The 27,966-nt window shown below is 41.4% G+C and overlaps 3 protein-coding genes across 3 annotated transcripts; all 3 read left to right on the top strand.

The window, feature by feature from the left end:
- Window positions 1-8,593: 8,593 nt before the first annotated feature.
- opn7d (opsin 7, group member d) lies at window positions 8,594-10,739 on the top strand (the record flags this gene model as incomplete). Its single annotated transcript, XM_079225547.1, has 5 exons — window positions 8,594-8,684; window positions 8,787-8,949; window positions 9,379-9,506; window positions 9,659-9,993; window positions 10,257-10,739. The coding sequence occupies 5 exons, from the start codon at window positions 8,594-8,596 to the stop codon at window positions 10,737-10,739; spliced, it is 1,200 nt and encodes a 399-aa protein (XP_079081673.1).
- A 5,712-nt stretch (window positions 10,740-16,451) lies between these two features.
- Window positions 16,452-21,790, top strand: rad21l1 (RAD21 cohesin complex component like 1; the record flags this gene model as incomplete). The annotated part of the gene is made up of 13 exons (XM_079226508.1): window positions 16,452-16,598; window positions 16,700-16,829; window positions 17,290-17,389; window positions 17,771-17,874; window positions 18,370-18,477; window positions 19,568-19,665; window positions 19,918-20,032; window positions 20,154-20,380; window positions 20,506-20,587; window positions 20,682-20,827; window positions 20,927-21,037; window positions 21,279-21,353; window positions 21,608-21,790. The coding sequence occupies 13 exons, from the start codon at window positions 16,452-16,454 to the stop codon at window positions 21,788-21,790; spliced, it is 1,626 nt and encodes a 541-aa protein (XP_079082634.1).
- Window positions 21,791-25,362: 3,572 nt separating this feature from the next.
- Window positions 25,363-27,395, top strand: snpha (syntaphilin a; the record flags this gene model as incomplete). The annotated part of the gene is made up of 4 exons (XM_079226775.1): window positions 25,363-25,406; window positions 25,499-25,630; window positions 25,855-26,004; window positions 26,120-27,395. 4 exons carry the CDS (start codon window positions 25,363-25,365, stop codon window positions 27,393-27,395), a joined length of 1,602 nt encoding a protein of 533 aa, XP_079082901.1.
- Window positions 27,396-27,966: the final 571 nt, after the last annotated feature.

Here is a 27,966-nt window from a genome sequence, read left to right as displayed (position 1 = left end):
CTAAAAGGATGTTAAAATGTTGGCTTTGTTGGTCTTCGTGAGTTTTTTTGAGTCAGTGTTTCACTTTAAGGATGATGTTAGAGCACAGCAAATCTTGCATCTGGTTATTAGTTTTGCTGCTTCCGTTTACCAAATAATCAATGTTCAAGTACCACTGTTCTGTTTTCCTTTTGAAATTCATTAAACTCAGTCACTCTAACAAAAACAGACTCAAAGATACTTCTGAGTCATATGAGAGCTAAATGATGTGTAATTAGAAGGGCAAGAAGAGCAAACAAATCATCCATCTTCCTATAGAATTGTCTTAAAGAAAGTTAACTTAATTTGGCATGCATCTGTTCCATGTGTCATAGAGACATTTTGTTTAGATAAATGTGTTTTTCTCTTTCTGGTGACATCAGTTTTCAGAAGACATATTTTAATAACCCTGTGATTATAGCATTGTCAATGATTATTAATGGCTATGAAAGTTTATAATTGTTTTATACCCGACAAATGCCATGGCCCTTTAAGAAAGTGGTCATGTGGTCTAGTTGTTATTGAGGAATTAGCCATGGTTACATGTATTCTGTAACTAGGTTTTGGGATGTGACAATATGTCTAGCTAGATCAAAACAATTTGAATAAAGTAAACTTAACTGAAGTTGTATTTATACAAAGGGATGTTGCTCACATTCATGAATACAAGTTGTTATTGATTAGACTACCAATATGAAATTGACTAGATTTGACAGTTATTTCATCAATATCTCAAACATTCTCTTCTCAGTTTCTCTTTCCCCCTTATTGTGAATGTATTATTCCCTAATTAGGGTGCCAGTTGCTATATTTATAACATGAATAAATGTCATCTGTAAAAGTTAATTATTCTCCATTCACATTAAAATTATTCACTATCAAAATTTCCAGCAGTGCCAATTAGTCATATTGCATTCAGATTAATTCTGTAGCCAGAAGCTCACTGTATAATTTAGCCTCTCAGAAGGTTGAGAGACGAAGTCTGCTCTCAGTCCACTGCTTATTGCTCATTACACATCCAGCAGTTACAGAGTTTTCACTCACTCACAGCTCTGTTTTGGTCTTCCCCCACTCCGAAAAAGGAAATATCAGGCTCTTTAGCTTCTAAATACTCCAATATGTCCCCCAGTTTATCGGTATCTTTGTCTGGCTGCTGTTTGGTGTACTGTGGGTTTTTCAGAATGCCATAAATACCCCCAATTAGAAAAGTTAAAACTCTCAAAAGGGCCAAAAGACGGGAGTATCTGCCTGACCACATCTGCTGAGATGAGGTCTGTATTCAGTCGAGGAAGGCTCCGAATGCCCTGGGTGCGCACCTCCCCACCTCTCACGCTTGAACGAAAGGCCGCTGCCGTCACACCCTGATAAGCCAAGAGGGGAAATAAATGCACCAACCTGCTGTAAATTTTTAATTAGGAGCACGTTCTCACAGCCTGCACAACAGGCGAGTTGAATAACTCTCCAATAAACTCAGAGGAATTGGAAGATACAGCCAAAATTAATTGGGAAAAGTGAATTGACCAGAGAATCCAGGACTGCCACAATGCATTTCAATGATATGAATGAGCTCCCGTATCATGTAGTTTGAGGTGGTGGTGTTATTTTGTAGCTGCCTGCTGTCATTTGCATGTAATTCAATGAAGGTAAAGTTGAAAGTGTGTAAACGGCACTGAGCTCTGTTGCGGCTGTGACACTAAGTTCATATAAAAGAGCCGGAGAAGGAACCAGATCCTGAACCGAGGTATTAATATGACAGTGCTGCTCTATACCGCTTTCTGACAGTCCCGCAGCCTCGGCACGGCTCAGCGAGCGAGCCCACACTCCCTTAAGCAGCTTTCCACGACATGTCAGTCTGAGAGCGGCGTTGCTCCAGGCAGACTGCATGGTGGCTGTGATAAAGTAGGATGACACAGCGCTTCAGGTGCCGTTCGAATGCTTCCAAACAGGAACGCGTTTAGTGTGTGAACGAGGATGGCACTTCATTTTGTTAAGTGGCTGTCACATTCAATTCGGACTCTTGAAATAAGAACAATAACCTCAGAAATCTCATTCCGGTAGCAAATTATGCATCAAACATTTTTGTGATTCTCAATCCATTCCAACATAATCTTGAATTACCATTAGTACGATAGCAAAAGGACATTCACGAAGCACAATCATAAACTATTGGTGTAGCTCAATTAATTCACTCTGAACTATTAGGACCCTGATGGAAAAAAAGTCATAAGCTGTCTCAGACAATAAAAAATTACAATCATAATTTTTCTCACAGAATTTTAGCTTTAAAATGTATTCACAGACACATCCTGCAATATTAATATTCCCCATTGCATATTCAGAGAGAAAGTCCTTTTTTTTAATCCACCATGACATTGTAACAGTTGTTTCCTCCTCCAGGTTCTGATTGCCACCATTACAATCATTGTGATTGAGTGATTTGCAACACTCACAGGTGTTGCCGTGTATGAGTCAACTGTGTGAAAGTAATTTGGGGAAGTCCACCTTACATGCATGATTCCTTTAAAGACAGAATGCCCATGTATAAAGAAGATGAATAATCCAAAGCTTTAAAGCAAATCAAAGTGTATAGGGGATAATTATAGTGGGAAAGAAGCTATGGATAGAGGAAATGGGGTGGGGAGTGGTGTTTTGAGTCATCAGTGACACTCAGAGCTTGCCTGTATTATGCTGATCCTTTCTCTCTCCCTCCCTCTCTCTCCCTCCCTGACTGGCCTGCTGTCACTGTGGGCTTTTCATTCTTCATCAGTGGGGCTCGGTGCATCTCCACAATGATGATGAGTGCATGCTCTTTATGAGGGGACGAGTGTGTGTCCACCTGGCTGGATGTGTGCAAGTGTGTCAGTGAAGAGGAGGAGAATACCTTAACCAGTCTCTCTCTCTCTCTCCCTCTCTCTGTTTGTCTGTCCCTCCTCTCCATCTCCCTGACGGTGGCTGGCCAAGCTCCTCTCCTCTCTGTCCTGCTCTCCACCTGGCTTCCATGAGTTTAAATGAGGACAACCAATCCTCCCTGGAAGGTAAGCAGCACAGCCGTGGGGTGTCTTTTCCATTTCCAGGGCGAGACAAAAGATATTAGACAATAACAAAATGCGGGTTCATTGATGATGCTGCAGTTGTTTCATCTTCCAAATGTGAAGCTGACACGATTCCGTCAATTCTTTCTTTACTTTTATTTTCTGTGCAACGGTCTGCTAGTTCATTGAGACTCACAGTGGTTGTTATCTTACACGTCTCCCTCTGTAATGATAACATCTGGCTGTGTTAAAGAGGCTGGTGACCAAGGCTCAAATTCCATCTCAAGGAAGTGAAAATGGATTGTGTTGACTGCAATGCTGATGCAATGAAGGCACGGACACCACGGCCAATGTGTGGGATCTTGAACGGGATTAGTGATGAGGTCACCAATCATCCCTCTCTGTAAAAAGAAAAGAAGCGACTGCTTTTCTTCATCTTTTAGTCGTATAGTTGTCGTTGTACTGATTGTTTTCCAGACAGCCTGTCGATGTGATCCCACGCTGCTTACCACACAGCATTTCTCCGGATGTGTGCATGAATGCATGAACTGCCTTTTCTTATTACCTGCACAGACACATGTGAGAGATTCACTCGTTTCTGACTCTCGCCTCACAACAGAGAATCATTATGTGTTGACAGTGATCGATTACGATGCCAGAGTATACAATGTCTTTTTATTGGATACAACATGATGTGACGAAGTGAATGACCTTCAACTGAAGCTCAGAGTCAAATAACAAATGGAAAACAGTTGAAACTGAGGGGCCTTTGTATTTGAGACACCTTCACCCATCATTGACACAGAGATGCTTGCTTCCCCACACTTAGACTGTGGTTATGTAATGTGTTTGTGTTACGAAGGTGAAGCCGTTGTGGAGGAGTGGTGGTGATGATGAAAATTACCAACGTTTGTGTTGTTTGCATCAGAACTTGAATGACAAATAAGAGTCTCCCGTCCCTGAAACCTCATCAGTGCCACCACTACCTGATGATTATCTCTGTCTTTATTTTACTTTCTCCTACCCCACTGGCTTAAGAAAAACAACAATGCTAAATTCATCCTCTAATTTAAAAGTTGATATTGTAAATTGTTTATTTGAAGAAAATGGTCCATATGTCTCTTCACTGTTAAATTCAGATCCTGCTTTGCTACAAGCAAAAGCCACATGTTAAAGAACATAGTAAACTGTTAGCGTGACATTTATGTCACGTGATCATACTATTACATAAGAATATGTCCTGCAGTGTTTGACAGAGTTGCCTCCAACCGCTCTTTGTCATGCCGCTAAACAACAGTGTAAATATTGTACCGTGATGGCAACCACTTGTCACTGTCAGTCACTCAGACAAGGAAGCCGCTACGCAGCAGGGTGAGTCCTTCGTCCACTTCAATCTCCCTAAAGGTCACGCAGGGCCCTCGGGAGAAGGGTCGCGCAGCCGTGTGTGTCATATATGTTGCTTTTAAATATTGCACAATGCAGTGAATCATAAGCTTTATAAAATACTAAATGGCGCAACTAGCACACACAAATTTTACAGCTGCAATGATTGGTTTATTAATTGATTAACACATCGAAAGAAAATTAAGCGACACTTTTGGAAATGGTTGCAAAAATGACACGCGTTTGCTATTTTCTGCTAAAAACAAGGTTTTTGGATTGGGACATTTGGTTAGTCAACACAAGCAATCTCAAGATATCACTCTGGGCTCTGGGAAGTTGTGATGAGAATGTCTCTCTATTTTCTCAAGACTAATTAATTAATCAATTAATAGAGAAAATAATTGGCAGAGTAATCTATAATGGAAAACGTATTAGTTAGTCATAACTAGTTGCAGCCCTAATGTGGACATTGGTATCTAACTGACATTTAACAAGCTTTATATTTTTCCAATACATAAACTACAATTTCTAGCTGGACTAATCTTTTGACTTTGTTAGCAGAGGTTTAACAAATAAGAGCATAAATAAATACAAATTATGTCCAATATTGCTTTGAAATGCACCAATGAAAACGGTGTAAATGTTAAAAGGGACATGGTATGTTGATCAACCCAAGCATACAAGATCCAATATGACGCTTTACACTCAGACATACAAATGCTTTATGATTCAAAATGTCATAAGGCACAAACTCTGAGGGCTGTGAGTGAATGTAACATCACCATAACAGGCTAAAGGAAAGGCAATGTCATAGATATGCCACACACACACACACACACACACACACACACACACACACACACACACACACACACATATATATATATATATATATATATATATATATATATATATATATATATATATATATAAATAATCATCATATATAATTTCTCGCATGGAATAGCCTTCATTTCTAAGAACAAGAATAGACTGGCGAGTTTCACATGAAAGTTCTCTTTTTCTGGCCATTTTGAGAGTATAATCGAACCCACAAATGTGATGCTCCAGATACTCAACTCAAAGGAAGGCAAGTTGTATAGCTTCTCTAACCAGCATAACTGTTTTATGCTGTGCTAACATAATTGCACAAGGGTTTTCAAGGGTTTTCTAATCATCCATTAGTCTTCTATGCGATGAGCAAACACAATGTCCCATTAGAACACTGGAGTGATTGTTGCTGGAAACGGGCCTCTATACACCGATGTAGATATTTAATTAAAAACCAGACGTTTCCACCTAGAATAGTCATTTACCACATTAACAATGTGTAGTGTATTTCTGATTAATGTAATGTTTTCTTCATTAAAAAAAACTGTGCTTTTCTTTGAAAAATAAGGACATTTCTAAGAGACCCCAAACCTTTGAACAGTAGTATATATATAAAATCACTCTCACTAGCTGCCAATCTCTGTAAACCCTCTGACATTGTGATTGTCACTGCTCATGAGCTCATGCATGTGGACATCCAGAAATGCCCGTCGGCCGTTTAATGGCTGCTTATCTCCTCGGATCGCAGCCATTTAAATGATATGAGTGACAGCCCTAGATTTAGTGGCATCAAATGACAATCACAATTTTAAAGACATGCTGCAGGGAAACTTGTCACAAACTTAGAGATTACTCACCTTTAAACTGCACAGATATTCATTTAAATGTATTCTTCAGTAAATTACAGTCAAGATGTCTCCACAGAGACAGACAACTTGGGGGAAACGAGTCAGGGCAGGAGAGGATGAAGTGCAAATTAAATAATAGGGTCCATAAACCAGGTCGGCATGCAATATGTTGTTGACTACCCTACATCATCATCTGGAGGTCAATGTCCCTGTCCCTGTATCAAAGGCCTCCAATTAATCGCGGCTGGACAGAAGAGTTATTCAGCCGGGATCAGAGACATGAGAGCAGTAGTGTCACAGCTCAGCCAGTCTCAAAACACTCAATCTGTCACAGCGGAAACAAACTCACGGTTCGGCTGGTTAAGCTCTCCGCGGTCCTCTCCCTCTCGCTTTCAAACTCATGCGGCTAACGGTTGTCTTGGTTTTGCTTGGATAGCTATTGATGACAATAGGCTGATCTGGTATCGGCTACCATTATTTTGAAAAATAACAATTGAAAAATGAATTGTATTATGTACAACTTGTTTTACAAAATTACCACAGCAGTGTTTAAGTTGCCGTACACATAAGAGAATGATCCCAGTCACGTACGGTGAGGCCATAGCACACAGCTTATTAAACACTGGGATCAGATTGGTACTCGTAGCCGCTGAAACCCAAAGCCCCGGTATCAGAATCCAGGCATAAATACTACAGATAGTTTAAGAGAATCAAGGAAATACTGCTCACTCAGACGCGGTGCAGGCGCTCGAGCTTAAAGGCGAGCAGACTTGAGAGGAAAGTGTCCCTCCACACTCAGATCTGTGCAAACGTAGTTTTAAAGAATAGCTCTAAATCTTCCAGGCGTGACGGTTTCTGTCTGAGAGCTTGAACTCAGGAAACATGCTCCCACAAATTGTCTTCTATACATTAGTACTGACTGTTGTAACTGAAAGGAAAACAAACAGGGCAAACTATTGCTGCAAACTGTTGAATTGGACTGCATTAGTTGTATGTATGTGAACCTGATAGTAACTCTGTTTTATTGCTTACTGATTGAACAGAATGCTTAATTGTGTTGACTTCACAGTGGAGTTCTTTAATTTAAGTGGCACTAAAAACTGCTCATAACTACTCTGCTGATCCTCCTGCACTCAGACTGACTGAACATTTCGTCATTGACTGGTGTGCTGACTTGCATAGTAATGAAGCCTCATTCTTTATCCTGTGTGACCGGCCAAGTCTTTGAGTGTCAATGCTGCCTCCGTATAATATCTGATATAGCACTTCATGTTCTGCCCCACATTCATTCATCCCTGCGCTGCGTTCCTCACCGATTTCCATTTGATTCATATTCTCTATCTTGCAAAATGGCGTACCAAATAGCAATCATCATTTTGTTTGCAGATTGCAGTGCAAGAAGAAAACCGATTGCCTCGTTTATGTGCCTGGCTCATTGCAAAGAGCATGAGTGCTTCTGACATCGACTTGTACAGAGAGGACACTATTAAGATTCTTCTAGCAATCTATAATGTTCATGTCTGAGCTCTTGTAAATCACTGAGCACCTGTCTGCTCTCTTGGTAGAATGAACACCTATGTTTATATTCTAAAGGTTGATTTGTCTGTATAGCACATATATATATATATATATATATATATATATATATATATATATATATATATATATATATATATATATATATATATATATATATATATATATATATATATATGTGTGTGTGGCCTGCTTGCATCATGTGGAAACATGTGAAGGCTGGAGACAATATTGCGATTTCACTATCTTTCTTTTTTTCATCACAATTTGAGCCGGTGTTATCGTAATCTTTTGTTTGGTTCCCGAAGCTCTAAATCTCTCATCTCATACTCCTGTTGTAAATCCCGAAAGGCACAGTCTTTCTAATTCTTTCCATCTGTCAATCCGTCTTTGGTATATTTATATATTTAATACGGATTGTCCTCGTCTTTTGCACAGGATTATAATCTAATAAAAGAAGCTTTTTCATTTAATTTCTGCAGCTGTGGGCTGAAAGTATTGCACAACAGAGATGGTAAGGAAACACGTCTTGTACTACACGTAGTAGTACGCATTTTGGATGCACTGAAAACAAAAATGGAGAAATGTGGTTTTGCTTTTGCTGCTGTAATTTAGGGTTCTTTTGTTGCGGCTGCGGCTCAGAAAATAGAGCGGGTCGTCCACTAATCGGAAGATTAGCGGTTTGATCCCCGGCTCTTCCAGTCCACATGTCAAAGTGTCCTTGGGCGAGATACTGAACCCCCAAATGAATGAGCATTAGTTTATCCTGATGGGCAGGCGACACCTCAGTGTATGAATGTGTGTGTGAATGCCTTCCATTTACCTTCAACAATACATTTGCTCCCATGAGTGTTTTCAGCTCCGCCTACAACACCAGGGAAGTAAGTTCCTTAATCACTTGCGTTATTCAAAATTGACGTGTGTGTATGTGTGTGCTAATTTCAGATGGGAAATGCTTCAGACGCATCTGCTGTGTTTGCCTCCACCATCTCCGAGGAGCACGACATCCTCATGGCTTCTCTCTACAGCGTCTTTTGTAAGTCCACCCAACAATCTCTGACTCCGTGCATGACTGACAAATCCCTACAGACGCACCACGTCCAGCCCAGATCCATCTCTCTCTCTCTTTGTTTTACAGGTGTACTCTCCCTCATGGGCAACTGCATTCTGCTACTTGTTGCGTATCACAAGCGGTCGACCTTGAAGCCAGCTGAGTTCTTCATCATCAATCTCTCCATCAGTGACCTTGGGATGACGCTCTCTTTATTCCCACTGGCCATACCATCAGCTTTTACACACAGGTATCTCACATGCCCCCCTTGTCTTTCTATTTTCATTTCTATTCTTAAGAATCAAATTACTTTCTGAATGAAAACTATTCTGTTTTATATCATTGTAATTTGAATATATTTGGGTTTTGGACTCCTGGGCTGATTCAAATCATTGAATTAGGTCACATTGGGCTTTAGGGAGTTGAGACATTTTCCCCTAATTCTTAATATTGTATCGACCAAACAGTGAATCAAGAAAATAATCAGCAGATGAATTGATAATAAAAAATGATTGTCAGAATCAGAACCATTTATTGCCAAGTACGTTTACACATACAAGGAATTTGTCCTGGCCGGAGGTGCAAAGAACATTTAACGATAAACATGAAACAGAGTGCAATAAAAAGGGAGCATGGATACTTAGTCGCAGGCCTATCCATCACATGTCTTTATATACAGGTGGCTGTTTGGAGAAATCACCTGTCAGCTCTACGCCATGTGTGGAGTGTTGTTCGGTCTCTGCAGCTTGACCAACCTCACGGCCCTCTCCTTAGTGTGCTGCCTTAAAGTCTGCTTCCCCAACCACGGTGAGTAGATGATTAACTAAACTGATGAGCATGACGTTGCCAACACAACATATTTTAATCACAAAGCTGCACAGCAATACATTTAAGGAGTGGGGAAGAAAATACCACAATAACTTCAAAGCACCTTTTTGTATCTCCTCCTGTCTGATCAGGTAACAAGTTCTCCTCGTCGCACGCCCGCCTCCTGGTCGTTGGCGTGTGGTGTTACGCGTCCGTGTTTGCTGTCGGGCCCTTGGCGCAGTGGGGACGCTACAGCCCTGAGCCTTACGGCACAGCCTGCTGCATTGACTGGCACGCACCTAACTACGAGTTTTCGGCCTTGTCTTACATCGTCTGCCTTTTCGTTTTTTGCTACGCACTGCCCTGCACCATCATCTTCCTCTCCTACACGTTCATTCTGCTGACAGTGCGGGGGTCACGTCAGGCCGTGCAGCAGCATGTGTCACCGCAGACCAAGACCAACAATGCACACGCTCTCATCGTCAAGGTCAGAGGATATGAGTGTTTTGCTTTTGTGTGACTGGCGTCAGGTTTTGCAATTGCCAGGATATGAGACAATAAAATATACACGGTTGTGGAAATGTTTTGCGGATTACTTGCTCCATCTTTGTAGAATCGTCCCATGCATATGTAGCTAGCTGCGCAATAAGGAACAAGATGGTTCCATAGATATTAGTTTACTTCTCCACTAAATAAAGGAGAAATCAATCTTCTACATGTCATGTTTTGGCATGTGTTTCTTCTCCACAGCTGTCAGTAGCAGTGTGTATCGGCTTCCTGAGTGCCTGGACTCCATACGCTGTCGTGGCCATGTGGGCTGCTTTCGGAGACGCCACACTGGTTCCTCCTGATGCATTCGCCTTCGCCGCCGTGTTTGCCAAATCGTCCACCATCTACAACCCTATGGTCTACCTGCTGTGCAAGCCCAACTTCCGTGAGTGTCTCTACAGAGACACGTCTATGTTGCGACAGAGGATCTACAGGGGAAGTCCACAGTCGGATCCGAAAGCACATTTTGGATCGACCTCGCAGCGCAACAAGGACGTGAGCGTCTCCATGCGCTTCTCAAATGGACAGCAGGAGAGCTACGGGGCGTGTACGCACTGCACTGAGAATGCAGCGCCGTGTCATGTGACAACACCCCAAAGGACTGCCTGCATGCTGACTGAATCCACATACAGAGAGGAGACAGTTAGCCAGCTCTCTGACAAACCACAGGCGGATTTCCTCTAGTGGGACAACCTCCTTCTTCCATGAAGCAAACCAGACAGGACAGGTGCTTCGAAAGACAGAGGAAATACTGGGCATGGACCACAACACAACAAAGGGCCTGCACAAGTTAAAATGAGTGTGCGTCAACAAGATCAATAGAATAACAAAACAGGCTTGCAAGGACCTTCAATGGCATCCGTCCTGAAAGTCACTTAGGAATGAACGTTTTATGAGAGAAATGCTTTTGATTCAAAGAATCCACACTGGGTTTACGTCATCTGAAAAGATTTGACTCAGAAATGTAGGCGTGAAATGTCTTGATGCCTACGTCTGTCAGCTCGGTTCCAGTTTTCATTTTAATGTGAAATTTAACTGGATTTTGCAGGGGCAAAAAAAGAAAACGAGACAGGAGGCGTCCTGCTGGCTTTCAAGGTTAATTAGGCAACGTGTGGTATTTCAAAGTGTGGTATTTCAAAGCAGCTTATTATCTATTACAGCAGGAACATAATGCTTTATGTCAGGATAAACCGCGTTCAGTGTCGGGCAAACAACAACACATAATGAGAAAAATAGTGATGTAGAATTATTGTAAAGGAGATGAAGACATTGTTTATTATGGTGCTTCCTGTGATACCAAGAAAAATGACGATCAGAAATCTGTTTTGATTTCATCACACAAAAGGACAACTGCTATATGCTGACAGCTGGAGGTGAAGTACTCAACCCAAAATTAACAAGTACCCCCCATGGCCTTAAATGTTTCTATCCACATTTTGTCCATTTTGACCGATTTGGAATATCATTTAAAGAGGCTCCACTGTCATGTAGCCTGCAATCATTCTATTGTGGATTGACAGCCAAAATCTGGAAAACAGAGTTCGAACAAAATATATAACTAGAGGTCAGTATCACCTCATGTTTAGGCATTTATTTTGACTGAAATTGAGAGAACTGTCTTTCTTTTGGGGGATCCTTAAGCCTTGTGTTAGTTGTGGGACCCCTCTTTTCTCCAGACCCTCTTTGTATTGATTAAATTAGATTAATACTCACACAGTACTTGTTGGATGTTTTCAGGTCTGTTCAGGAACCAAAAGGAACGGGGAAGTTTTATTTTTGATTTTCATAGCTGTGAGAATGTTTGATCCTTGGTTACAAATAATTATTTTCTTATTGATGTTATCATTCATTGAAAGAGGGGCACACACAGAAGTGTCTATAATCTCTAATGCATATTAGATTATATATAGATTTTTTACTCTTTATTTTTTGTGCTAAATTTTGCACATTTACTAAAATAAGTTACTTTGGATTGAAGTCCGTTTTAAAAAAAAACACGTCTGATCCTGCAAATATGTATCAAAAGACTGACAATTAGTTTCCCTGAAATCAGAACACAAGCATAATTTTGCTATCGTTAAATCTGCTCTCATTTGAATGGCATTGTCCTTTGTGGCTTCATGTATGCAAATAAAGAAAAAACAAAACTGTGTGTTGAAAGCATTATCAAAACCAATTGTGGTGCAGCTTTATTTACGAAAGAAATAAAACCATTGATTGATTTTTCTGGAGAAACAGAAAGCCATGGCTCAGAGTGTTTGCAATCCTTTCATTTAATCTTGTCGGCTTAAGGGAAATGGTAAATAGCATTGCAGAAGAGAAATTAAAGTAAGAAATATTTTATTTTTATCAATTTTACTGACCTACCTACCAAACATACGTGACAACATTTTTTTTGCACTCATTAATTATCTGTCAGCGACATGGTGCTTTGGGAACATTAACATTAATCATTAACTTCAGGTCTCTCCAGGTTCAAATTGAGTGCCAATCTATTTTTCTACAAAAGGAATCTATTATTAGCAGACCCTTGGTGTTGTCTCTATTTAACATTCCTTGGTGTGTGTGCAACACTTCCAGATCTCCACTCTTCTTCTAGACCAAAGCTTTAGTGCTTGTTAATGCCTGATCATTATTGGATGCCTGGTGTAGCTTCTGGAAGAACTCAGTTCAACAACTTCTCTCGTTCTCTATATTTATTTACTAAATGATCACAAGCAAAGTAGTAAGCGCTGCAATTGCAAAAGCAGTGAGTGGTACAGCCAACACGCAGGTTGGGCACAGAACAACTGCCCCACAAACGGAAGTGGGGCCTTTCATACACAGGTTGTCGTCACAGGTTCGTCTCGCCTCGTCCCAACATCTGATTTGCTCCATCCTGTCAAGAGGAGGAGAATCCCGTGTTCTCATCTTTTCTCACAAGACTGGACCGTGCAACGACCAGTCTGCTTCCCTAATGTCAATATACTGATAAACAGTTGTGGGTGTTGAATGTGCGCAGGCGTGTGACTGACTTCCCTTGAGAACTGGACATTTCATAGACACAACCAACTCCAGCTGCATAGCTGTGTTATACTGACCTCGCTAACCTGAACTTTAATAGACATGAAGAGTAATGGAGAATATCTGCAGAATATAAGGATTTATATTATCATGCTTCACAAGACAACACCACCAAATATGCATATGTACGGCATACCCTCAAAACACGACTACATTATAGGAGAAAGTGTTGTCAAATGTCAAATCAACACAAGCTGAGACAACATTATATTTCATATTACTCTAGTAACAAGCATAAATAGCTGCAAAATAGTCTATCCATCCAATAATTTGTCGCAAAGAAACAGACAAATCTGTTTGTCAGAGGTACAACACTTACATCCATTAAAAGAACATTCATCTCAACAATTAATGAGCAGTTTAACTTGGTAGATTATCTGTGAGCTTGCTCTCTCCGGGAGGTGAAAGACTACTCGTTTAATGGACTGTAATGTTATTGTAACATAATTTTATTTTTCTTTGCCGCTGAGACAGCATTTTCTGAGGAGCATTTTTGAGCACACTGACCAAAATTGTGATGACAGCAAAGCTACAGCTGTGGGGTTGCCAACCCTGTGAAGATAATACACATGTGCATCCAAAAACACAAAAAAGAAAGAGAGTTTACATTTTAGAAATACAGAAATGTGTACATCTACAATATAAAATGTATCTAATTCTATCAGAGATGAACTGAACTGGGAAAAGAAACCCGAGGCGAGCATTGATATGCAGCCAGAGAAGGAATTAAAAGAAAACAAACCAATGTGGCACGAAACATTGAGAGAAGGTGGCCACATTGCTCATGGACACACACACAGTAATTGTTGTTTTTTTTCCAAAACCCATGAATCTAAAGCATTGCTTTTCAACGTCCAGTTTTTATTATTATTGTGAATATTGTGTGTGAGCTTTTTCATTTTAGCCAGTGTGAGCTTTTTCTCACAATGGAAACATTTAAAACATGATAAGGAAGGAAAAAAAAGAACAGCATCCAAATGATACATTTTCAAGTATCATTTTAAAGATAATGACAGCGGAGTTCACAGAGTGAAAGCTCAAACACATTGTATCCCCATCTTTATCCTGTGTCTCACTCTCCTGAAATTCAGGCCATGACCCGCCATACTTGTGCAGCCACACTGACACTATGCCCAAGGCTCTAACATGAAACACAACGTTATCTTGCCATATTAATAATTCTTGGCCTGACATTGCTGCCTCAATGGTGACCTGAAGGTCATTGTTGTTCTTAAGTATGTTTGTGTGAGAGAAAAAGAGAGAAAGAGTGTTTTTCATCTTCATCCTACCTCATGACTGAGAAGTCCATTCATCTCCTGCATTCATTGAAATGAAGCTATTCATCATGAATGCACTGAAATAAAGAATAAACTAATCTGTTTAAAAACTATTAATCAAGAAAATACTTCATCAATGATGAAAATAATCTTTGGTTGCAGTCTGACCTAAATGTCCAAAAAAATATTGGATAAAGCGCATTAAGAAGAACAAATCCTCTTCTATGGTGCTTTAAATGACTAAAATTTGATTTATATGAACAGTCGTGTTTATTCCCAGTAGATTGTATTATTACATTACACATTGTATTATTGCATTGCAAACATATATAGCATTTACTGTAGGCTTTATTCATTACAGTGTAAATTAACAAATATAAAAATGCAGCATCAGTATTTATAGTTTTCCTGAACCAATTAGTCCTCAATTAACATCTTGGAAGTTGAAGACCTAACTGAAATGTGGCCATGATTAATTAAATCTTGAGATTTGGCCTTATATTCTGTAGATATTCTGCATTATTCTTCATGTCTACGAGAGTTCAGGTTATGCGAGGTCAGTTTAGGAAATAGTGTTCGTGAGAAATGTCTGTGAGAAATGTCCGGTTGTCTGTTCCTCAAGGTTAGATCCACGCTTTGCACTACAACACCCACACCTGTTTATCAGTATATTGACATTAGGGAATCAGACATGGCCTTTGCACATTGCAGCCTTGTGAGAAAAAGTGAGGACACAGGATTCTCCTGCTCTTAGACAGGTGCTAACAGCCTACATGTGTGATCAAGATCAGGTCATCAGTTTTGTATTCTAGCTCATATGCAGATTGTTGGATTCATACTCTAATGGTGACAACAACGCACAGGTTGTTGGTTGTTTCTTCCTGCAGTGGCCTGCATGAGTCACTGTGTTTAGGTGACCTTAATGTATCAAATGCCGCCCTCTAGTGCACACAAATGGAGTTACAGCTCAGCAGACTTCCACCTGACTGGAGGTCTGAACAGCCAAGACAGGATCATATGGAAACACCTGCTGTGTCGACGTGCAGGGCATTTGAAGTCGACATGGTACTAGCTACTGCAGCTTAATAGATATTGCATAAACTACAAACAATATCTTGGCTCACCACTTTACATGCATGTACTATCGACGACACCAGTGTGGATTTAAACTACCATCTAGTGGCCACACAGCAAGCAAACAGGCATTACTGGAATTCAGCCAGCATTCATTTCCTTGAATATGTTCACGAGCTGCTTTATGTTCCTCTTTGCCTGGCACAAATCGACATGTTTTTTTTTGTCTTTGTGGTGAGTGACCTCATTCATTTTGCCTATTCTCCATGTATTGTGTTGCTTAACAAACACTCCACAAATTAAACAATGAACTACTAAACATGACCTCCCTTCATTTAAATGCTGTATGATTACAAGTCATATTACATTATGAACACCTGTTAGTGAACCTGGTTAGTCACACTGATCTGTTTTTCTAGTTTGATTTCCCTCGGATTTCCCTTACATAGAGCTAAAATATTTCTTCATTCGTATATTTTTGTGTGCTTGCGCTGTTATTTTGTGGGCGGGGCGGAAGTCGTTGCCTGGATACGTCCTCGCGCTGATGTGCACGCTCCAAATGTCTAAAAGCGGCACTTTCAAAGTTAAGGTAAGCTCGGCTGTATTTCTGGTGTCTGGTTAGCTCAGTAAATGGGCATAATGACTTATCGTTACAGCAGCAGTTTCACGTTTCTTCCTACATATTAACTGTATCAAGTTATATTAACGCTACGCCATTTTTTTTATATCGTAAATACTCATCTGCCGCCGTAGCTAGCTAGTTTAGGGAACCGCCTAGCTAACGAAGCTAGCTAACGTTAGCTCACGTTATCCGACTTCGACCTGAGAAGTTCAAGCTCGAGTGGCAGAACCTTTTATACTGACTACTCTAATGTCCTTCAAAAGGAGCATGGTCAGATTTATCAGACACGTGGGAAGTGATTAAACAGCCAGTGTTGTGTTTGTCACAGGTGACAGCTAACGCTAGCTCCGGTCCTCCAACATGATGTTCTACACTCAACTCTTCACCTCCAAGAAGGGGCCTCTCGCCAAGATCTGGCTCGCAGCGCACTGGGAAAGGAAACTCACAAAGGCCCATGTATTTGAATGTAATTTAGAAAAAAACATCAAAGACATAATTTCCGCGAAGGTAAAACTAATAGTAAAAACGCATCCACAAAACACCATAAATTGAAATAACTTGCGCCTAAAGTGTGAGAGTGCTGTCTGAGATGTGTGTGATCTTTGTAGATGAAACTTGGTTTGCGGACCTCAAGTCATCTGCTTGTTGGTGTGGTCAGGATCTACTCCAGGAAAACAAAGTATCTCCTTGCAGACTGCAATGATGCCCTGGTTAAAATTAAAATTGCATTCAGGCCAGGTAAAACGTCCTGTTTGTGTCAGTGTCAACTGTAGAGACATTGGACTGGCTAGAATGTTAATTATGGCTGGTTAAAAATTATCATGCAGTTGAGTAAACAACGCTAAAATAGTTTTTACCTGAAACTGAATATAATATCCATTAAAGGTAGGATTTATTGCAGGATTGTTGTTTTAGGCAGACTTAGTTTCATATTGTTGTACCTAATGAACTTTCTCTAATGGGGACAACCACCAGAGGGTGACATAGACATAATTGCTGTACTACATTATTTAAGGAGGACATGTATAGTTTCCCTCATGTGAACTATCACACAGAATAAACAGTCCTGAAAGGACAGAGACAGAATATAGGCTTATATGTATGCAGCTAAAAAATGAGTGCTGTTCTTACGTATTCTAGTTCTAAATGCAGTATTTGTTTGTATTTTATTTACGCTGTTTCTCTGTCAACACACCAGGTCAGACAGATATGCCTTTGGAGGGGCTTGAAGCAACCCTAAAAGCAATTACTTTGATTGAAGATTTCACGTCTTTTGATTCCCAGCTGCCACATCCAAGGTACCATTTTCTCTTCTCCGACAAATCTCAACCTGACATTTATAGATTCAGGTTTCTTGAAGACATGTCCTCAAGACATGGCACTTTAAAAGGCACATGCTTATTCACAAATGCAATATAAACAATACAACAGCGTATACTTTTTGATCTTCTCAAATGACCATAATTGAAAACGGATACTTAAAGATGCATTCCATGACAAATTTAAGTTTTAATGCTTGGATTACAAATTTAACTGACTTTATAAGTTATCATTTTTACTTTTAAATTCTGATAGTTAACCCTTTCATTTACATGTTGGTAACCTATTGTTTCTATAAGCCTTATAAATAAGTATTATGTCTGTGTCCACACTATGTTCTCTTCATACTGGGACACCAGTGACATCGATGTTGTGGACCACGTTTCACTGAACCAGTGTCGATCAGAAGATATCACTCTGAAAGAAGACTTTGGAAGTGGCTTTCTCAATTTAGTAGATTTCGGTAAGAACCATTTTGTTCTCATGTTTTGGAGCCGTTTGGTATGTTCAGCATTACTTTATTCCTGCTACTTACAAGTTTTCACTGTGTAGCCAAAGCCTTATATATATATATATATATATATATATATATATATATATATATCTCAATGGCTCAGAGGAATAATTTACAGTATATATACTGTATATTATTCCTCTGGGCCATCGAGGAGCTGATGTGTTGTTTCATTGTGATGACTTTAGGTACTGCAACAGTAAATTCTTGCCAGCAGACCAAATCCACAGCTTAAAAGTCTCAGCAGTTATTCACCCCTGATTGAGTAACATTTGTTACCGGCTTTTAAAGAAGTACATCTGCAGTAATGAATGTGCTCAGTGGCTGATTTCCACAGACAGGCTTGGGAAGTGGAAATACATTAAGTGACAGACTAATGTCTTGTTTTGTGAGATTTGTTGACAATAACAAAAATGTCCTCTGCTTTTGTGCTCTGATGAGTAGGAGATGAGTCCCAGAGCCACCAGAATAGGCTGCTGGATATGAGCTTCCAGAGCTTAGCTCAACATGGAGATGATTTTGGGGATGGGAATAAAGCAGATGACCTACTCGGTAGGGATTGTAAATTAATCAAACTAAGTTTTTGCCATATTTTACTTGAGAGAAGCACACACACCAGATTGCTTTGACCCAATTCAAGGGCTGGATCCTCCAAAGTCAGCTTTTGTGTACCAATTATGTCATAACACGCTTAAACCGATTTTTCCACAGTTTGTTCTTTTCAGGATCCTGAATATGTCATGGATCAGAAGGCATTAAAAGAAAGTGAAATGAAATATATGGATACATTTACAGTTAGTCTGGTACAATTCACCAGTCATCTATCATGTCTTTCAGTAAAATGTCAGAACTCATATCAAGGCATCCTGGAACTTGTCCCAGTTTCCCCTGTGGCGTTTGCACTTTGTCAGCAGTTTAGGGCAATAAACTGAAGTATTGGACTTCTCAAGTAGGACTGCACAAGCACAGCGATGTGTAGGTTTGATCTCTGTGGGGCTAAACCGTCTCATTTGGGGAGGAAGCTGAAATTCAACCTTGCCTTCACATCCTCTTTTAAGTATCTAGTCTCTGAATTGGGACACAAAGAATAAAAAACATTTGAGATTGATGATAATCAAATAAGAAAAAGATTGTCTATGCACTCATTCATCCATCGTGTTGCTTTGTAGCAAGACAATCCTACTTCTGCTACAGATTACATTAAAATACCAAAAATAATTACTCTGGGTTCTTGTGGATCCTTAAAACATTAAGGCGTAAAAAGGCCTTTATTGCTATTCAACTTTTAAATAAATCTTTAAAAATGGAAAGTAAGATTATATGAATATTTTTGTTTGTTTCTGACATTGTAATTTAAAATGTAACAAAACACCGATCATAGTAGTTTATTAAGAGACTAATGATCCCAGCCTCTAAATTTGCTCACACACGTTTGCAAGCAGTTCCAACAACACGGCCTAAATCAGCAAATAATATTTTAGTTATTGTAAAGTTGGTCTTTAATTTATTATTCATTTTATCTTGCCGTCAGCTGAAGGAATTCTGCTGCTGTATATATCTGCACTTGTTATGCTATCGGTGATTCTTTTCTTTATTCAAAACTTTGAGTGATTGTTTCTCTTCATTTTGAATGACCCTGTAGACTTCCTGACACACTCCGGTGATAACGCTGACTTCATCCTAGAGGAGCCTCAAGAAATACATCCAGAAATCTCTACACTAAATCATCAACAAGGTGACGTGTCATCATCAGTTATTTCAACTATTTACATCCTTTATTCTAACAAAGTAACGCACACTCCATTTCAACAGCTGCTTAATAGTAGTTAAAAATGATTAGTGCTATGCCATGTTTTGTATTTTCAACTGGTTCATCAGTGTGTAGATGATAGTTTTGTTTGATGGTACAGCTGCGCATTGGATCGTGTTGCGTTTTGTTTATCAAGACGGAATATGTTTTTATTCAGACTTGCATTCAATCTCAACACAGATTCCATTTGTTTTTCAGATTGTGAAATAACGGGGATGGAGACCCCGACACTGAATCAGACCACCCTGCTTAGTAACGATGAGGAGGCCTTTGCACTTGACCCTGTGACCATCACTCGTAGGCGCAACAATCCTCTAACTCACAAATCACATTGCTATACGAAGAGAGCCAACCCAAACACTTGATACCTGATGCAGCAAAACAAGCGTCCTCATGACCTCCGACTATTTCTTTTCAGCAAACTCCGAGAAGAGGGGGAATAGGAAACGCAAGTTGGTTGTGGACCAGATTAAAGAGCTGACCAATGAATCCATCAGAGGGCAGCTTCTCGACGATTCCGATCTGCTTGTTCCTTTGAACATGGCCCCACCAACCCTGCAGCTCATGCAGTGGAAGGAGAGCGGCGGAGCGGACAAACTCTTTGCAGAGCCGTGTTCAACTCTAGCAGCTCCACAGATAAAGAAGGTAAGAAGATAAACAAATTACCGCAATGTTGGTCTTTTATCTTAAAAAAACAACGGATCAATCCATAGTCAACATTCAATTAAAGTTACTGCCGTTACCGTTCAATGTAATTTTGCCGCCTGCAGCTCTTTGCCAAGAGTATTTTCCAGGTGAAATCGTATATAGCGCATGAGGAGGTGGAGAGGATGCGGCAGGTTGGACAAGAAGGTTGGAAACTTTCTATGAAGTAAAATCTCTCTATTTGAACGTCCTCTGTTCTGCCTTTTGTGACATGCAGTCTACATAATTATGTCTTGTATAGTTCAGAGGGACGCATGCAGCCTCACTACAGACGACGTCAGCTTCGTCAATTCATCAATAGATCCTGAAAGAACACACAACGTCGAGCTGACCGACCTCGAGCACATGAATGACAATAAACTTGAGGATTACTCCGAGCCCGCTCCAGTAAGCCTTAGCGCGTCGGACTAAGATAAATTATTATTTTCCCATTCGTGACGTTCTTTTACCTTTCTTATGTTTGGTTTGTAATCTGTGCCGTGTCAGGTTAACAACAGTTCGGAGTTCACACAGCCAGGGCTTCCATCAGAGGACTCCATGTTTGTCCATCCGTCTTGCATGCAGCAGGAGACTCAGTCAACTTTCCTCAACACTCAGGTGCCTGTAAATACACACAGTCACAAATAGAAACAGGGCAGGAAGTTAGACTCTGCTGGACTCCAGTTTCACTGGCCGTATCTTTGGAATGAAATTAAACTTAAAATGGCTGGTACAGTAAACAAACTACAAATCTATCAGTGTTTGCCAGATGGCAGCTGCTAATTTTGTGCTGCCCACGCTGCTTTGGAGATGTTCCCGGCATCACTGACTGAAATACGGTACCTTTTCTAACCTGCAGTCTATGCTGAACAGCCAGGACTTCGAGGAGAGGAGGATAACCAGACGAACACAGAAGCTTCTGTACATTCTAAAAGTAAGGACGTAAAAGAAATATTCAAATCACAGTCACACCAACTACCAACTCTTACATATTATATTTGGGTAAAGCTTGTATGTTGATGACACAGGACCTGTTGTTTCCATGTTAGGCAGTGGTTCCCCTGCTCTATTTAACATTGAATGGCAGATACACATCTATAGTCCCAGCGGACAGGGATTTAAATGCAAGGGCGGGGCAGGATTACGGATAGTGTCGTGGGGATTAAATTCTCTCCTGTATGTTGGCAGAGCCAGAGCAACAGTGATGCCACGTTCAGCCTGAGGGCTCTCTGTGAAGGAGGAGCTCGCTCCCAGACTGCAACCACTTTCTTCTGCTTCCTGATTCTGAAGAAACTAAAATCCCTTCACCTGCACCAGAGGGCACCCTATGAGGACATAACTGCCACGCCTGGACCCAATTTCTACAATTAGTAAAACACAATACAGTTTATTAAAATGACTGAGTTGCAGTCTTGGTTCTCTCTGCTCGGCCCTGTGCAGAAGTAGCACATGTTTGTGTTACTATGTCAGTTTCTCGGGGCTAAATAGTGAAAAACAGTTTGAAAAGAAGAATCTCACTTTAAATGATACGTCACACACATCGGTGTGTGTGTGTGTGTGTGTGTGTGTGTGTGTGTGTGTGTGTGTGTGTGTGTGTGTGTGTGTGTGTGTGTGTGTGTGTGTGTGTGTGTGTGTGTGTCAAAACTTGTAAAGACTATTTTGCTTGGTCTCAGCACTCAACTCATTTGTGAGGAATTGGGAAAGTATCAGTGGAGGAACATGTTGTTTAACAAACTCTGTCAGACTTTTTTAGGCCTCTGACATCAGATATGAGTTTCTCATCCCTACATTTTTTACTTGATCTACAAGGTCCTTTAAGTATTTATCTATTTATTGTTATATTGTTATTCTTGTGATATGTTTGGACTGAAATTTATTGCGTGTTCAGTTCGTGTTTTACACCGGCTCCTCTTCTATTTATTAGGAACGGGACAATGTAGACCTGCCTGTTATGTCTGTTCATTTCTTAGCAAATGTTGCAAATGATTAGGTTAAAGTAGAGATAATATTTAAAACTGTTCCTTGTATCGATGCCAAACACAAGACTGAATGTCTACTAGAGATGCGTTTGTATTTTTATAGCTTGCAGGATACATTTGATGTTACTGGAGTTTGGCATATGAAACTAAATTCATATATTTGTCATTTTTGTGGTTAAGATGTTATATACATTTTTCTCTAATTGTTTCCTGCAGGTTAAATCCATAAAAACTCCGTACAGTACTTCTGTACAGTCCTGCTCTGTACTCTTAACAACAAATAAGGTGACTTAAATGGTAATAGTCTCAAATGAAATCAATTTTTAATTGTCGGCCTGACATCACACATTTGGGACAGCAACATAGTTTTTTTTTTACCACGCATAATATTGGAATATGACTACAAAATGTCTACAAAACTGGAATTCAGTGACATTCCCACTTCCCACTCGTTCAAGTTCATTATGTAAAAAGTCGAGAATTTCAATCTTTAAAGTGTTTTTTGTTTTGAAATTGTAAATGTGTATTAAAAATAATCACATACATAGATGTGGGTTTTAATGTATTTCTATCTTTAAGGAACAACGTTTTCTCCAGCTTTAGTCAGTGAACGCTCCTCTGCACACTCATCCATCATCTGAGGCGTTTATATGGCGCACCAGTCTGACTGGATGCTCATCACCATATTCTCCTATTCTTCAGTAGTTCTTTACAAATGAATGGGCTTCCTAAATATGACCCCAGCGGTGACTACCGTGCAGTTGGCGTTGGGCCAGATGAAGCCTCGCGATCCCCTCCGCTGTCACTTTAAGAAGCACCGATGCAGCAGACGCAGTTGCCTCATTTCATCTCCGGGCTTCATGGCTGCAGGATGGACTCGCGTCAGCATCGGCAGCATCTTTTCTTCCTGTTGCCACCAGGGACTCTTCATCGACCATCAAGTCTGGCGGGAACCGAGGCTCCTCTACGATGCGCAACTTCCACCTGCCGGGATGGTGTTGTCTGATGAAGGTCTGTTTCAAACCAGCTGTGTCGGTGTTTTTGTACATGCGGTGCACAGCTGCACCATGAAACTGTCCTTAGTATTATCCTTGTTAAGTACCCGTATTTAGGACTGCACAGCTGGGACTTAACGTGTTACTCAACTGTTTCTATCAGAAGATGCGTTCTCTTTTATGGAAAGTACCTGCTGGGTTGTTCGGTGTTCTGTTCAGGGACTCCTTTGTAGTCGGCTGCAAACCAATGATGACACTTTTTAGGCTTTAAAAAAAAAAAGAAAAAAGTCATCACATCAGACCTGCATGCTTATCTAACACTGCTTTACTGTAGGCGACAGATATGGGAGGGTCCTGCAATGTAATGCCATAATTATTATTCAAGGACACATCCCTGTACCTTCTGCTATTTATCCCGAAACACCTCGGCATCATCAGCTGACTATCTCGTCTGAAGTAGTTTCATATCCTCTGCTCTATATGGTGCTGCTCGCCTCCACACAACACTGATACTCTTACGTAAGATGATTGCGTATTTCTCACCAATAACGTACTTGCCACTTGTTGCGCAGACAGAAGAGAGAGAGGCGAGGTGTCCCGTCTCGTCGTCCTAGAATTTAAATATAGGACAGAAATGAATTCATATGCGTCTGTTTCGCTTCGACTTTTCATTATGAGGAGATTATATTATTATGTGTGCAGCCGTGACACTGATGTATCCATCAGCGGATTCAGGCCTAAAGATCAGCAGGTTGAAAGTACTGTTCAAGAAGGATGAGAACATTTTGTCCTCTTCTTTCATTTCTGCTTTAAAATAGAAATACACGTTTCAATAATTGGAGTGCTGACAGAGCGACCTGACTTACTTTTATTTATGAACAGGAGGCGTGGCCACCACTGAGGTCACGTCCTCTGTGTTGGGAGTTTTATTTTTTTACTATCTACTACATATTTTACAGCATTACAGTACTTATGTTGTAACTTGTGTTTTACTGGCACTCTACCACTGTATTTTAAATGATATTGTTGCATTGACTAGTTTACTTATTTGAGGGATCAATATCGCAGCCACTAAACTTTGTGAAATATAAACCTGTGTTGACCCTTTTTTCATTTAACAATAAGTATCAAACTGCTCATTGCAGCAGAATTTAACAGAATATAAAGATTTGCTGAAATAAAACAGTCTAAGGATAGACAAAACTTGGAATAGGAAATATCTGATCTGAAGTAAATAAGCCTAAAAAGTGCATTCAATATTTACCTCTTTTCAGTCAGTATTTAATACTTAGTTTTGATACGCTTGTACAAGACAGTTACCTTCAAACATTACAGATAATATAATGAAACAATTTGCAGAATAAATTAAACATAAAAGATCCAATTAAATAGATCTAAATATTTCAGATTTTCTAAAACGCTTTCTACGTCTCTGCACAAGGGTGAATTTTTTATTATCTTTTTTTTTTAAAGATAATCAAAGGGCAGCAAAGTAAAACTTAACATTAGGGGACAAAACTAGAGCAGTTTGAAGGATCCCTACGACCCTTTACACTGCTCTAGTTTTGTCACCATAATGTCACATTCACTTTGCTGCCCTTTGACATCAGTTCATGTGACGGTTCATCATGTTTATGTGCAGCTCTGCAAGACGTCGCTCAGAGAGACGCAGCTGCACCGACACTGAACTCACTGTTCCCCTTTTGTGTCCGCGCAGAAAGGAGGCTTTATCTGCTGCTGCCGTAGACTATTTTAAATTAGGGCTAGGGTTGCGTTATTGTCATTGACTTCCAGTGAAGAAGCACATTATGGCCACACGCAGTATGCTCCAGGGGGATATTTGTGCTTTAGATGATTATTAGCTGATCTGCGTGTGTTTTTGTCTCTATTCTTGCGGTCCAGCTGTGAGGGCTCCTAGCGTCCCTCTCTAGAGACGGCAGTGGAGAGGTTGGGAGTCCCTCGCACATCAATGTCGCTCACGCCGAGTCGAAAACCCTCCTCAGGTCAGCGCAGGTACTGTTGCATCTTTTGCACAACTTCCGCTTCAGAATGATGCAAGACATATTTTTTTTACTCATTACATAATGCAATGTGTTCCCTTCAAGGCGCTCAGTTGGCACTGGAGGCTGCAGCGGGCGATATTCCCATAGTGATACATCCAGTACTCACACCTATCCCGGTCGGGTTAGGGCAGCAGAGGGCAGCCCCACAGCGCGGACATATCCTACCACACCCAGGTATGGTATTAATCACACAATTCTCTTAGTGCTTTATCTTTAATATGCTAATAAGCCTTCAGGGTCATATTCAACAGCACAAGGGTTCATTTGTTCCTCGTGTACAGACGTCTATCAGAGCAGGCTTTTCACAATTCACTACCATTTGTTTATTGTCAACCGGACTCACAATTTACTGTTCTTCCACGTGGTTAAGAACATTACTTTACACTGTGTTGATTCAGGCGACAAGCAAAGCACACAGCCTGCAGTGACAACCATGGGATCAGGCCGCCGACCCCGGAGCAGTACCTTACCCCTCTGCAACAGAAGGAAGTGTGTATACGACATCTGCGATCCAGGCTGAGGGACAACGTGGAAAGACTACAACACAGGTGAGTCTTTTTCTCCTTAAAAATCCTTTTCGGGGTCCTGTCTGCTAATTACTGTTGTTTGTTTCTGGAAGAGAGAGAAAACGCCGCCATTCACTTTCCCCTTACTCTTTATCAGAGACTGTGAAATAGATGAGTTGAGGACTCAACTGTACAGGATGCAGGAGGACTGGATAGAGGAGGAATGTCACCGCGTGGAGGCCCAGTTGGCGCTGAAAGAGGCCCGCAAGGAGATCCAGCACCTTCAGGAGGTGGTTGTTACAGTGAAGTCCAACCTGAGTGTCCGCGAACAAAACCCCCATGACCACAAGCCATACTCGGGGCTGCAGGCAGCTCGGCAAGGGGGCAAGTCTCGCTCCTGTGGCTGTTCCCCAGCCAGCACTTTGAGCCGCAGCACGGCCCGCACCCGCCTGAGCAGCGAGGCCCTGCAGCTGGAGCACGGCCCCAATGCGCCCGAGACCAGCAGAGCGCCTCGCCCAGCCGGACAAACCCACCTGCTCCTGGAGGCGGCCCTCCTCTCGGAGCAGCAGCCTCCACAGGGCCACATGCGAGGGCCCCCGACTCTGCCACGCGCTTCCACCTACGAAAGGCTGTGCAGTGGGGGGGCGGTGTTGCCAATGTCACACTCCTGCCACACCCTCAGTAGCAGCAGCTGCAAGTGCAGTGGCAACAGCTACCACCCTCACCATCACTTGTTCCTGCATTTACCCCAGGAGGAGGCCCCGGGTACAGCGGAAACTGCTGCTGCCCCTGAGCCTGTCCCTATCCATATCCCGATCCCGATCTCTATCCCGACTCCTGCAGCAGAGAAGAAACCAGAGGTGCGCTCCCAGGCCTGCAGCCCAACCATGACCTGGCTGCGTGAGGAAAGCGTCTTCGAAGAGCTGAGCATCATTTCTTTAGCCACAGCGGACGTCTCCCCCTCAGAACCACATCCATTTCCATCGTCTTTACCTGCCGCGTTCCCTCCCGAGCATTCATACAGCGTGGCGCCGCTACGACCCGACACACCAGAGGAGGTAACCAAGACGCCAGCAGAGCCCCACACCTGCCAGCCCCCCTCTATAGCTCCCCTCCCAGAGAGGCAGGACGCTATAGCGGTGGACATAGAGGAGGAGGATGGGGATGACGCTGAAGGTAGAAATGAAGACGGGCATTCCCCTCAGCTCTGCCACTGGAGTCGCTACTTCCTCGTGGATCTGTTGGCCTTGGCGATGCCAGCGGTCCCAACCATGGCGTGGCTGTGTCGAGGGGCGTCGCGGGAAGTCCTGCCGGTGTATCACATCGGCTCCCTGCTGAGAGGCTGCTGTGCTGTGGCCCTCCACTCACTTCGCCGCAGGGGTGCAAGCAGAGGACGCAGGCCCGCCAGCACGAACGGGACGACACCAATCTGAGACAACTCCCAGCCTCTGCAGGCACGGCCACAGCGATGCTGACTTCATTACAGTTTGCTCATTGTTGGATATCCCCTCTCATAAGATTCCTAGATTTGACATACTGTCTTCGTGATTCCGTGGTCATGCCTTGCCTTAGAGAACAAATTATTAGTCGTACATTATTTCGTTACTCAAATATACTTACTGCTACTGCCTGAGGTTTAAGTGATGTTCTCTTTGTTGGAATCTGCATGTCACCCACAGTTTGGTTGGGTTCCCTTGCTTGAATTTAAAAAAGCCTGTAGCTGGATTTAGATGACACCCTACGGGCAAAGATATGCAGTTTGTTTTATGAAAATAAGCAGAAGAAACATTGTCTGTTGAATGCTCCTCCTCCATTTTCATCATCACATCTTTTTTAATTGTAAAGAGAATGGGAGAGTTGCAGTCATGAAATGTGTTGAACATCAAGAAATACATTACGGTCAGTGTTTATCTGACTTTATCTGACTGAAGCAGTTGATAGATTTGCAAAGTCATTTCCACCCATGAAAATATTGAATGTGGTGGAAAGCTGTTGGGACTTTTA

The sequence above is a fragment of the Taurulus bubalis genome (assembly GCF_910589615.1).
Source record: "Taurulus bubalis genome assembly, chromosome: 11".
In the NCBI taxonomy this organism is placed as follows: Eukaryota; Metazoa; Chordata; class Actinopteri; order Perciformes; family Cottidae; genus Taurulus; species Taurulus bubalis.
Note: the sequence above shows the minus strand (reverse complement) of the source record. Positions and strands in the feature narration are given on the sequence as shown.